At 42.1% G+C, this 14,155-nt stretch overlaps 1 protein-coding gene across 1 annotated transcript; it reads right to left on the minus strand.

Annotated features, from left to right (window-relative positions):
* Nucleotides 1–10,004: 10,004 nt before the first annotated feature.
* Nucleotides 10,005–13,481, minus strand: LOC121572433 (thioredoxin-interacting protein). Its single transcript, XM_041884505.2, has 6 exons — nt 12,237–13,481; nt 11,754–11,829; nt 11,494–11,641; nt 10,831–11,190; nt 10,324–10,635; nt 10,005–10,169 (listed from the first exon to the last, which is right to left on the minus strand). Exons 1-6 carry the CDS (start codon nt 12,490–12,492, stop codon nt 10,110–10,112), a joined length of 1,212 nt encoding a protein of 403 aa, XP_041740439.1. The 5' UTR covers nt 12,493–13,481; the 3' UTR covers nt 10,005–10,109.
* Nucleotides 13,482–14,155: the final 674 nt, after the last annotated feature.

Here is a 14,155-nt window from a genome sequence, read left to right on the forward strand (position 1 = left end):
TAATATGCTACAGTACTGTAAATTACACAGTTTTCACATTAGGCAGTACGCTTACATTACCCAACAAAATTAACATAACATTTGTAATATCTATCCAATGTGTAATTAAAGGTGTGATTAATGAAGACATCCTCTACAATCATTCATGCAAAAATTATAATTGCAACATAGGTGTACTGTCTGTAATTAAATGTAAGAAATTAAACAAATAAAATGAATGAAAATAAAACATTTAGCACGCATTAATTTGCATCAAGCATGTCTTGAGCATTTGGCCATAAATTCTCATCCACATCACAGTGAATGTCCTCATTGTTCATGCACTGCGGGAAAAACCTTTTGGCATGGTGAATCCAAGCTTGACATTGGTCTGCATTTATGTCATCGCATGCCTCATCCATGGCCAGAAGGAGGGTCGCACGCTCATGTGGATGGCGATCGTACACCTTCCATCTCTATGTTGTAAAAAAATTCCTCAAAAGGGTTGAGGAAAGGAGAGTTGGGGGCAGATATAGGGTCACGCTTCGGGGATGGGCCCGAAAAAATGCTTGAGTGGCGCAGCGGTCTAAGGCACTGCATCTCAGTGCTAGACACATCACTACAGACCCTGGTTCGATTCCAGGCTGTATCACAACCGGGCCGTGATTGGAAGTCCCATAGGGCGGCGCACAATTGGCCCAGCGTCATCCGGGTTTCACCGGGGTAGTCCTTCATCTTCCATACACAAAAAACATTTTTATGCACGCATGACTGTAAGTCTTGGATAAAAGCGTCTGCTAAATGGCATATTATTATTATTATTATTATTGTAAATAAGAATTTGTTATTGACTGACCTGCCTAGTTAAATAAAGGTTAAATAATTATATATTTTTTAAACAATGACATACAGTGCCTTGCAAAGGTATTCATCCCCTTGGAGTTTTTCCTATTTTGTTGCATTACAACCTGTAATTTAAATATATTTTTATTTGGATTTCATGTAATGGACATACACAAAATAGCCCAAAAAATTAGAACAAATAAATAACGGAAAAGTGGTGTGTGCATATGTATTCACCCCCTTTGCTATGAAGCCCCTAAATAAGATCTGGTGCAACCAATTACCTTCAGAAGTCACATAATTAGTTAAATAAAGTCCACCTGTGTGCAATCTAAGTGTCACATGATCTGTCACATGATCTTAGTATATATACACCTGTTCTGAAAGGCCCCAGAGTCTGCAACACCACTAAGCAAGGGGCACCACCAAGCAAGCGGCACCATGAAGACCAAGGAGCTCTCCAAACAGGTCAGGGACAAAGTTGTAGAGAAGTGTAGTGTATTAAGATTATGTCTTTGTTAAATGTTTTTCATGAAGAAATGGAATGTTGGTTATGTTAGTATCAAAAGGCAATGTTTAGTGTAATGTCACATACAATAGACAGGAAGTGTGTTGGAGACTGGTGATTGGCCAGAAGAGGGAGCCCATCTTGTTGCATTGTTTATAAATAGGGGTACACGAAGAAGAGAGGGCAGAGCAGCCATTAGAATTGGAGGACACTGCTCTCCAGACCTCGCGAGTCTGTCACTCATGCTAAAGCTTGTGATCTGAATAAACCTTATGATCAACGTTCCGTATGAGCAGACTCCTTTTGTTCATCAGCAATAATAGTTATGCATGCTCAAGTTTTCTGTTTTTTTTTGTCTTATTTTGCATCTTCAATTGCATGTTGTGTAAATGAAATGATACAAACCCCCCAAAAAATCTATTTTAATTCCAGGTTGTAAGGCAACAAAATAGGAAAAATGCCAAGGGGGGTGAATACTTTCGCAAGCCACTGTAGGTGACCCCTTCACCTTGGCAGGCCTGCTCAATTTAATTGAGAAACACAATGAGATGTGCAGCGTTGTAGGATCCAAGTACTGGCCTATGTCCTACCACACCATCTTCAGAGATAACTGCGCACATGGAGATGTTTCCCCCATGTTGTCCAGGCACTTGGACGGTTGCCCATTGGCCGATGAGTTTCTGCCCACGGCACCGAGTTTTGGCAGGGTTGAAGCCCGCTTCATCAACAAAGATATACTTGTTCACAGCAGCATCAAGCACCTTCACCCTCTAAAAATATATTTTGGTTAGTTATTTTTACAGTATAGTTCCAATAAGATATTGTGAAGTAGCATGTGCATCAAATAGTACCAGTAATAGGTGTCATTGTTCTCCTCAATGGCCTGCTTTATTTCAGACAGCTGTATGTAATTCCTGGCCCTCACCATTTCCACCACTGCCCACTCCTTCTGGTCGGTCAGCACACGACCACCACCATGGGGTCTTCTGTCAATTCTGAAGGTAGAACAGAGTATTCTGTCACTAGATCATACTGTAACAACACTCTAACATGTTTTGTGAATTCACATGCATTACAATATGTAATTTACTGTAAATAATGGTAAAGCATAGTGCATATCCTGCAGACTTAACGGTTTTCATGATCATTGCAACTCCACGAGGTAAGATCTTGCATGGAGCCCCAGGCCAAGGGAGATTGACAGTTATTTTGTGTTTCTTCCATTTGCGAATAATCGCACCAACTGTTGTCACCTTCTCACCAAGCTGCTTGGCGATGGTCTTGTAGCCCATTCCAGCCTTGTGTAGGTCTACAATCTTGTCCCTGACATCCTTGGAGAGCTCTTTGGTCTTGGCCATGGTGGAGAGAATCTGATTGATTGATTGCTTCTGTGGACAGGTGTCTTTTATACAGGTAACAAACTGAGATTAGGAGCACTCCCTTTAGTGTGCTCCTAATCTCAGCTCGTTACCTAAATAAAAGACACCTGGAAGCCAGAAATCTTTCTGATTGAGAGGGGGTCAAATACTTATTTCCCTCATTAAAATGCAAATCAATTTATAACATTTTTGACAAGCTTTTTTCTGGATTGTTTTGTTGTTATTCTGTCTCTCACTGTTCAAATAAACCTACCATTAAAATTATAGACTGATCATTTCTTTGTTAGTGGGCAAACGTACAAAATCAGCATGGGATCAAATACTTTTTTCCCTCACTGTATAGTAGACAAACCAGTTTAAAATCTATAGGTTTATCAAACGTTTAAGTGATTAACCATTAAGCGCATTGGATTAAGTGATGGTCAAATGTATTTAAACAAATGAGAACAGAATCATATGACAAGTATTGTGAGCATTGCATTGTGAAAGACAATTATATGAAAGGTATTTCTAGATGAAACACTGATTAGGTTTGGTGAAAAAGTTACTGTATGGTTTTGTATGTTGTACTAAGTCAATTGAAAATGTGCTTAAAGTTGAGAAATAACAGCCTTTTTGATGATCTGTTTTGAGTTTTGTACTAAGAGTTGTGAAATGTTACCACATACAGTGCATTCGGAAAGTATTCAGACCCATTGACTTTTTCCACATTTTGTTACGTTACAGCCTTATTCTAAAATTGATTTAATTGTTTTTTCCCCCCTCATCAATCTACACACAATACCCCACAACGTCAAAGCAAAAACAGGTTTTTAGACATTTTTGCAAATGTATTAAAAATAAAAACTGAAACATCACATTTACATAAGTATTCAGACCCTTTACTCTGTGCTTTGTTGAAGCACCTTTGGCAGCGATTACAGCCTCAAGTCTTCTTGGGTATGACCCTACAAACTTGGCACACCTGTATTTGGGGAATTTCTCCCTGCAGATCCTCTCAAGCTCTGTCGGGTTAGATGGGGAGCGTCGCTGCACAGCTATTTTCAGGTCTCTCCAGAGATGTTCGATCGGGTTCAAGTCTGGGCTCTGGCTGGGCCACTCAAGGACATTCAGAGACTTGTCCCAAAGCCACTCCTGCGTTGTCTTGGCTGTGTGCTTAGGGTCGTTGTCCTGTTGAAAGGTGAACCTTCGCCCCAGTCTGAGGTCCTGAGCGCTCTGGAGCAGGTTTTCATCAAGGATCTCTCTGTACTTTGCTCTGTTAATCTTTGCCATGATCCTGACTAGTCTCCCAGTCCCTGCCGCTAAAAAACATCCCCACAGCATGATGCTGCCACCACCATGCTTCACGGTAGGGATGGTGCCAGGTTTCCTCATGATGTGACACTTGGCATTCAGGCCAAAGAGTTCAATCTTGTTTTCATCAGACCAGAGAATCTTGTTTCTCATGGTATGATAGTCCTTTAGGTGCCTTTGGCAAACACCAAGTGGGCTGTCATGTGCCTTTTACTGAGGAGTGGCTTCCATCTGGCCACTCTACCATAAAGGCCTGATTGGTGGAGTGCTGCAGAGATGGTTGTCCTCCTGGAAGGTTCTCCCATCTCCACAGAGGAACTCTGGAGCTCTGTCAGAGTGACCATCGGGTTCTTGGTCACCTCCTTGACCAAGGCCCTTCTCTCCCAATTGCTCAGTTTGGCTGGGCGGCCAGCTCTAGGGAGAGTCTTGGTGTTTCCAAACTTCTTCCAATTAATAATGATGGAGGCCATTGTGTTCCTGGGGACCTTCATGCTGCAGACATTTTTTGGTACCATTCCCCAGATCTGTGCCTCCACAATCCTGTCTCGAAGTTCTACGGACAATTCCTTCGACCTCATGGCTTGGATTTTGCTCTGACATGCACTGTCAACTGTGGGACCTTATATAGACAGGTGTGTGGCTTTCCAAATCATGTCCAAGCAATTGAATTTACCACAGGTGGACTCCAATCAAATTGTAGAAACATCTCAAGGATGATCAATGGAAACAGGATGCACCTGAGCTCAATTTCGAGTCTCATAGCAAAGGGTCTGAATACTTATGTAAATAAGGTATTTCTGTTTTGTTTTTTAAATAAATTTGCAAACATTTCTAAAACCCTTTTTTATTTTTGTCATTATGTGGTATTGTGTGTAGATTGATGAGGAAAATGTTTTATTTAATCAATTTTAGAATAATGCTGTAACGTAACAAAATGTGGAAAAAGTCAAGGGGTCTGAATACTTTCCGAATGCACTGTACTTGTGAAAATAGTACCAAAGCGATTTTTAAAAAACTGTAAAAGCCCTGACCTCTAATACACATGGCATGTCATCATCATCACACACTGAATTAATGTAAGTTAGATGTCCACCAATCATACACTACGTGACTGACACGTATTGGCCGACAGGGTAGTGATGATGGCTCATGATCACAGAAAGGAGATGTCATGGGTGAGTGGGGAGGGCCATTGTACGAACAGAAAGTCAGGTCAAAGCAAAATCAACCCAGCTCTCTCAAAGGGAAGCTGAATGAAATGGTTGGCCTTTGAAAAGTCGTTGCTTTTCTTGAAGTTTAACCTTTGGACGTAGTTGCAGCAGTTAGCCTATATTTAGTTTGTTGACCATCTCTTTCTTTTCTTCATTTCCTTTGCTGCCGGATTTGCTTTCAGGGTAGCTGAAATAGAGGTACGATAGAGTGCATGCACACTGTCCTATATCTGTAACAAGCCAAAACCTTTCAATCATATAGGGCTGATGCTAAGTGTGGAGTGTGAGTGAATAAGTCAAACCCACTTAAAATTCAAGTCAAACCCACTTAAAATAGAAAATGGATGGAAGGTTGTTTATCGGCCATATAGACTGCAACAATACTGAAGGACAATTGATACAAGATATATGTGAGATTAATAGCACACAAATTAAAGCGTTTCAACAAACTGTCTTTCTCAGAGCAACTGATTTTCATTGTGCTGCACAGTACAGCTATGATTGAGCAGTGGTTCAAATGGGCAACATGGACGAGCCGGGAGACCTCAGTCACAATCTCGAGGCAAGTTAGGGCGCTGTTCAAAGCTTAGCTGGTTATATAAACACATATGGTTGAAACACACTGTCCAATGGACCCCAGAGGACTTTTTCACCATGGGACCAAATGTTTAGCATGATATTATTAGACCCCAACTCAGTTTGATCTTCTGTGCTTGTGCTATACATCGAGAGGTGTCAGCTTATAATTTTATCTGTCACGCCCTGGCTCTGGGACTCTTATATGTTGAGCCAGGGTGTGTAGATTCTATGTGTTTGTGTTTCTATGTAGGATCTAGTTCATGTGTATCTATGTTGGCCGGGGTGGTTCTCAATCAGAGGCAACGAGAATCAGCTGTTGCTTGTTGTCTCTGATTGGGAACCATACTTAGGCAGCCTGTTTGCCACAGTGTATTGTGGGATCTTGTTCCGTGTATGGTTTGTGTTTTGTTACCAAGGACTTCACGTATCGTTTTGGTCGTGTGGTGAATAATTAATAAAGTATGTTCGCATTCCACGCTGCGCATTGGTCCAATCCTTTCGATGATCGTGACATTATCACAGTGGGATGTACTCGTTGATGTGAGAAGTGTGTCATTATACTGCAACTCATACTAACAGTTCTAGGGATATGAAGTGTTGGGTTATTTTTTGGTATTTATGTGTGTCTCGCTGTGTGTAATATAATAGTTTTGATGCATACAGGTTTCCAAAAAATAATGTAGTTCTATGTTTGGTGAAAAGGCGGCTGGTGCCAAATCATGCCTTGAGATTCCTAGTTGGGTAAGGTTTAGGTTGGCATCAGCCATGCTCCAGGGGTAGATGGGGTGTCGTGACAACGACCTACTTGGCAAGATCCTGTGGGATAACATTGAGTTGGTGGGCCCTCAACAGACAGCTGAGAGAGAGAGAGAGAGAGAGAGAGAGAGAGAGAGAGAGAGACACACAGATGCTTTTTTGAGAGGGATTGCTCTTTGCGAACAGCTGTAGAAGTGAGTAAACAACAGCATAGGGTTTCTGGTGGCTTGTTGCCGGCTACCCAACTTGGTGTGGTTGTCATTAACCACCACCCCAGCCCTCTGCTCTTCAGGCTAACGCATGCATAGAGAGTGCTACATGAATGCCACTTTACAATCCTGTATGTAATGGGAGCAGCGAAAGCCTTGATGGGAGGGGGGGGGAGTGAGCCGGCAACCTACTGCTGATATTCCCTTTAGCAAGGAACTTAACCCCCTAACCTGCTCATTGGGAACTGCACTGCGGCTGTCCTCTGCTCCAGCCTCTCCAACCTGATGTGTGTTTCTGTGTGTCTGTGTGTGTGTGTGTGTATATCGGGGGTGGGGAGGATAAAATCAGAAGACAGATGTCCATCTCGTGTGGACTAATAAACTATATGTTATCTTATGTTAGGCCTACTGAGTATTGTTTCCAGATTACCCATAAGTATCCATATGTTTTCCCTGCTTGTCATAACCCTGGCTTATAGTGTACACAGCCTGTCTGGTTGTCACGTTTGTCCTGCCCAGTTAGGGTGTGTGTCACCTCAATGCCATCCACAACCTAGCTAATCCCTAAGAGTACCACTGGATCTTCTGTGCCACATGAAGTCAACTCACATAGGGTTGGTCCCACATTTTTTCCAGCTAATCAGAAACTGTAAATAAAAACATGTCAGCCATGGCAACAGGTGTGTGTGTGTGTGCGTGAGAGAGAGAGAGAGTGAGAGAGAGAGAGAGAGAGAGAGAGAGAGAGAGAGAGAGACAGATTGATGCACTGGGTTATTTTGGTCAGCCTATCTGTTCATTTCCATCACTCTCCTTTATATACTGTACATATCTGCTGATCAACCTTTCCCCTAGTTCTTCTTGAGATCTTTATTTTCAAACATTATATATACAAAAGTATGTGGACACCCCTTCAAATGAGTGGATTCGGCTATTTCATCCACACCCATTGCTGACAGGTGTATAAAATCAAGCACACTGCCATGCAATCTCCATAGACAAACATTGGCAGTAGAATGGCCTTACTGAAGAGTTCAGTGGCTTTCAATGTGGCACCGTCATAGGATGTCACCTTTCCAATAAGCCAGTTTGTCAAATTTCTGCCCTGCTAGAGCTGCCCTGGTCAACTGTAAGTGCTGTTATTGTGAAGTGGAAACGTCTAGGAGCAACAACGGCTCAGCCGCGAAGTGGTAGGCCACACAAGCTCACAGAACAGGACTGCTGAGTGCTGAAGCGCGTAGCGCGTAAAAATCATCTGTCCTTGGTTGCAACACTCACTTCCAAGTTCCAAACTGCCTCTGGAAGCAAGAACTGTTCATCGGGATCATTATAGCAGCAAATGGGGGATCAACTCCATATTGCATTACCCATGATTTTGGAATGAGATGTTTGACGAGTAGGTGTCCACATACTTTTGGTAATGTAGTGTACTTATACTTCCCTAGGATATTCTGGGTTATTTGAATAAGCCTAATTTATATCCTCTTGCTCTTTGATATTTACAGAAAAACAATATTGTTCCTCAACTGTGTAAACAACTTCATGGCAATAAAAAGTGTTCTATCATTTGAATGTTTTTCTATGTAGCCAATAGTATAAAGGCGTGTTTGTTTTCTATGTGAACAATATCTGAGCAGTTTGAATTTATGACATTTATTTGGTACCTAAGTCTGTAATTTGGTCATGAGTTATAATTCATGGTCAGTGAACAACAACAATAACATCTCTTCAACATTTCATTCTGCTGATGAACTGTGGTTCACCTAACCTAACCTAAAAGGTCATTTACAGCAGGTATGTTTGTTTCATCAGATTCCCTGCTGTCAGCTGGATAATTATATAATTTCCCATGAGTTACTGTTAGTATGGATGAATAAGTGACTTAATTACTAAAGAGTTGCTCTACACTTCCCATTGTTTCAATGACAGTGTCAATATGCAGCCCCTCCGCTGAGAGGTAATTTATGAAGGGCCATTGGTCAAATGCAGTGGCATTGTGGTTAGAGTGTCCACCCTGATATTGGAAGGGTGTGGGTTTGATCCCATATGGAGTCATACCAAAGACGCCAAATATGGGACCTAATGCTTCCCTGATTGGCACTCAGCATTAAGGAGATGGATTTGGGGTAAGGCCCTGCAACAGACTAGTGTCCTGTCCGAGAGATGTACTTGTACATCAAGCTGCCTCATGCTACAGAAACAGGAGATAGGCTCCTGCCATTCTGGCATGGACAAGGCTTACTTACTGGTCAAATGCATTGACGACCTTGCTGGAAGAGAATAGAACCAGAACACATTCCAAACTGTTCATTTACCTAAGGTCAAATCTAGAATCTTTGGAGATGTATATTTTTCAGTCCTTGAAAATAAGCAAATACAAGAGAGGCAAACAAACAATTCAGAATGTCATATTTATTTTTTCTTTGCATAGAAAACCAACCCATAGGGTCTCCTTATATAAAATACTTCTCGCATTTTCACATACCCAAATTCAAAACATAATGTAGATCTCCCATTTAGTCATTCCCATTCGACAAGCTTGGTCTTTACCATGAAATGTCTCTCTCTTCTACCATAAACCATTGAGTTAACATTATTGTAAAATTACCTAGTATGATCTGGGACTACTATGAATACAAAAATATGTAATTTTTCATTATCTAATTACAGAGCCATTTATATTCATATAAAGTGCAATAGAATATACAAATTGAAACACTTCCTATCCCTTCATTACTTTTGCATGGTCACTGCATCGTATCTGTCTGACCTAAAATGATAGCTGTGCACACAATGTATGGATGTGAATTCTAACATTGTTTCATTCCTCTGAGAGAATATGGCAACTGTCAAAATGCTGAAACACATTGAAGTACAGAACTACCATGGAATGACTAGAGGGTTACAGACAGACATAGAACGATCAGTTTCTGAAGACTGCAATTGTGATAGTGAACGTGGACACCAACATCTACAAGCCATACTCATTCAGCCTGAATATTTTCACTTCAACTTGACTCTCAAGTCCACATCTCAGTTCTGTTCCTTGAAAGAGTCTTCAGGGCTAGGGTCCCCCACTCTCTCTGCTTCACAGCTGTGCTGCTCTTTAACCAGTCACCAGTCCGTTCCTTGATCTCACTAGTGCAGGGTTCTTCAATTCCGGTCCTGGAGGGCCGAAACACTTCTGTTTTTTATTTCTACCTGGTAGCTAATTGCACTCACCTGGTGTCCCAGGTCTGAATTAGCCCCTGATTAGAAGGAGAGGATGAAAAACAGAGGTGTTTCGGCCCTCCAGGACCAGAATTGAAGAACCCTGCACTAGTGCTTAGACTACAACAGGGGTTAACTGCAACTCTTACTCGTGGTTCAGCAGACCTGAAGAACATGGCCCTTGCTGTTTGAGATCCTCGTCGACCTGAAAGAAAGTTGGAAAGAAAGAGAGAAACAGTTGGAAATAAAATAATTAGACCACATTTGCAACGGTGCCAATTCAGTGCTATCTACTTAACTTTTCACTAGTAAGTGACTATATCTGTTAAATGTCAATCTTCTATTCTCCATCTCCTTACCTCAGAGTAGGCAGGGGGAGGAGGGTACCAAAGCTCGGGGGCGCGCATGAACAGTCCTTCATCATCTGCGTCGTAGTCGACCAGCAGCGGTGTGAGGGGGGAGTCGATACGGCAGTCGCGGGAGATGTTGCTGTAGCTGGGTGGTTGTGACGGGAGGCGCAGGGATGCAAAACTACTGGAGGGGGTGTTAAGGGACTCTGCCTGGCTGCTCATGCTGTTGGTGCGGCTGCCAAAGCCATTGAAGGGGATGGTCCCGATGACCAGGGGCAACTCTAGGACCACCTTGTCACTGCCGGGAATGTGGACATAGATCTGATAGATAGATAGATAGATAGATAGATAGATAGATAGATAGATAGATAGATAGATAGATAGATAGATAGATAGATAGATAGATAGATAGATAGATGTCATTCCTAGGTCACAAGTCCTTTCAATCATTTTCAATGTGAGGTTTATGGTATTAGCCTATATCAAGCAACAAGTTGTCTCAAGTTTATGACTCACCCTGAGGGCATAGTCCACGTGAATGATGTCGCACCCCAGGAGTGAGGGCTTGAGCCTGGGCACTCGGATGGTCTTTCCCTGCCACATGTCACACATGCCCGAGATGATATGGTTGCCCCTCACGACTGAGAGCTTCTCCCCCAGGACCTTGGTCCTGCCATTGGCCTGGTAGGTGTGCTTGACCATGATGGCTGCCTTGGGCACCACGATGCGTGAGCAGGTGTTTTCAAACTTGGCATTGATGCAGATGTACTCGCCCTCGCAGAAGCCCTTGCGGTCGATCTTGGCGCTAATGGACACATGTCCATCTGGGATGAACATGCAGGTGAGCTTCTTCTCCTTCGTACCTGCAGCTGGAGCCTGGATGAGAAACAATGAGAAACATTAGCATGAGTTAAGCATAAATCACCAAGCATGTTGATTGCAAGTCAACCATCAAGCCTAACACCATCCACCCAGGCCTTAAAATCTCTCATGTATAGCTAGTTATGGCAAAGTTATTAACATTATTAAGCCAAGCATCATCATTACATGGCTCATTCAAGAGAACAAGGTGTATAATACAATCAATGTCAAGTAGCAAGGTGTATAATGTAATCACTATCAAGTGGCATATATTCCTTGTGGTGATAATTATGATGATGTGAATGAGCTGTTATGTACCAGGAGGTCAGGGGTGTTGACGTCCAAGGGCTCCTCCACCTCAAAGGGTTTCTCGCACTGCAAGGCAGGCTGGGAAGGCCTCTCCATCACGGCCCTGACATAATACTGGACACAGCCAAACTTCCCTTTGTAGGAAGACACCAGTTGCCTGTGACAAAAGCAGGTGGAATTTTAATTGTGGGATGCTGTCATTATTACATAATGCTTTGCCTTTATAGATAACAAACAACAACAAGGTTTTTACAGTCCTTGATGCTTACCCAGGATGTGGCAGCTCGAAGCCAAACATGTACTCATATCTGTTCCCTGGTCTGAGAGTGACAGAGCCATTGGAGTCTGACGATGAGAGAAAGACATTATGGTCCATTCATTAAACTATGAACTTAGACAATCTCTCTTAGGTAAATATATTTGGGTCTATTTGTGCAATCCACTGCAGACCACAGGACACCCTTGGTCCACTTCTAGTGCTTATGGGCCAATAGAAATCCCCTCTGGCGCATTTGATCATTCATAAATATAGACGTATGAAAATAAAACATATAGCTTGTCTATAAAGCACAATTTCTCATGCTCCATCTTTGCGCAGTGTACTGTACTCGCAGACTGCAGTAGCCAACTAGTGGCAGTGCGTAAACCCTGAATGACCCCGGGTGTAGCCTGCCGACTGCAGTGAATAGCTATATTCACATTCGAGACATAAGTAAATGCCTTTTTCTTTATATTTTAGTTTGTAATATTACCTCTAGGCTGGTGTTCCAGATAAACGGTATCTTCGTATTTCAGATATTCAATGTCTTCACGGCATCTGTGCTTTCCTTTCGCGTACTCTACTTTTGCGCATCCAATTCCAAACACTCTCATAGCCGACACCTTGGTCACCTCCGACACCTCAACCACAATACTCCCGGCTACCTTGTCGCCACTGCAGTAGAAAGCCTTAGTAGGATCATGGAAAACGACCTCAAAGGTCTTCAATTTCTTTGTAATGATGACCATTTTAATATTCGTTCAGTGTCCCAGTGGGTAAGAAAATATAAGTGGAAAATTGCCGACCGCTATATTAGCTAGATAAACCAATTGAATTCCACTGATGAACAAATGTCCAACAGTCTGATTGCAATCCAATCACTATACTGTCACAATGTTAGCTACTTATTGTCATCAACCGTACAATTTGGAGCTGACTGTAAACAGCAAGTCTCCGCATAGGTTTTATATGGATGGCGAGAACACTTCCCAACCCAGTCTCGCCCGCCGCAAACTCACTATCCCGTTACGGGACTGTGCATGCAGTCGGTGAATGCACCGTTTGAACTGCTGCATGTACAGCGCTCTCATTGGTAAAAATATCTTGTTTGTGCCCCTCCTTGCCAATCAGCACACAGAAAGACCGCGTGGACACCTCATGGTAAAGTAACGAAGAGGAGTAGATCTTACGCATGTTTAAACGTGGTTCAGGGGTTATATCCATCTATACCTTGTCCCCCAAATTGAGTCAACCAATCATTATACCCAACATACATGTGTTAACAGCAAATGTTCAATCTCTAATAATAGAATGTTGATTGAACGCAAGCATGAACAACTTTGTTACTTCCAACAAACACCTTACATTTGGGTAGGTAGCCTAATTGTATCGCTGATGGTAGGCTATGCTTGCCGACTGTCGACAACACTTAAAAGGGTAGGTAGCCTATAGGGTAGAGAATCAGGTTCAAATCCCAAATCTGGGGGGAAGATCTGGTGAGATTATTCTGTAAATGTATCTAGACACTCCATTTAGTATGATATGTTACATTTCGTATGGTATGTATTCATTTCTGCATGTCCATCATCCATTTCGTATGATATGTTACGAATTACAGTTCGTATGATATGCTACAAATTGCAATTTGTACAATATGTTACATATTTGCAAAACATGTTAGGAATTCAAGTAGTAATTTGTTGTGGCTAACGTTAGCTAGGTAGCCAACGGTAACGCTAGCTAGCTCAGGGGTTAGGAGTTAAGGTTAGGAGTTAGGTTAAAAGGTTAGGGTTAGCTAAAAAAAAAAAGGGTTTGGGGTTAGCTAACATGCTAAGCAGTTGCAAAGTAGCTGAAAAGTAGTAAGTAGTTGCAAATTAGCTGAAATTGTCCGTGATGAGACTCCAACAACTAACGTGTAGGTTGCTAGACTTTCTTGTTATACGCCCACCCAGACCAACCACCCCTCCTGTTGTATTTGCCTTAAGTAACTTTCTAGTTTATGTAACCATACCAAACCAAACGTAATATATCATACTAATTTGAGTGTCCCGGATTTACATGTACTATGTTACATCTAGTCTATAAAACCAGTCTGGATAATGAGGGGGTTGTTGTTGGTTTAAATCTTAAACGCATTCATAAAGCTCCTGTGGTGCCCTTTGCATGCATGGTCATAAAGCCTGGTTGCTCCCACTTGAGAGGTATTATAACTGTTAACCAAAGGTGTTATTCCTCAGCCAGATGGAGCTCGTACATTGCATGGCGAATAAAAAGTATTCTATCTGGAACAGTGAAATAACATTTTTCTCGACACAATCTGAGGTTAAACATAGACCTCGTCATAATCATTGTACTGCGCTGGGGTAACAAGTAACAACATTTAAAGTCACGGACACACTTGTAGCGTTTGCC

Source organism: Coregonus clupeaformis, unplaced genomic scaffold, assembly GCF_020615455.1.
Source record: "Coregonus clupeaformis isolate EN_2021a unplaced genomic scaffold, ASM2061545v1 scaf0306, whole genome shotgun sequence".
NCBI lineage: Eukaryota > Metazoa > Chordata > Actinopteri > Salmoniformes > Salmonidae > Coregonus > Coregonus clupeaformis.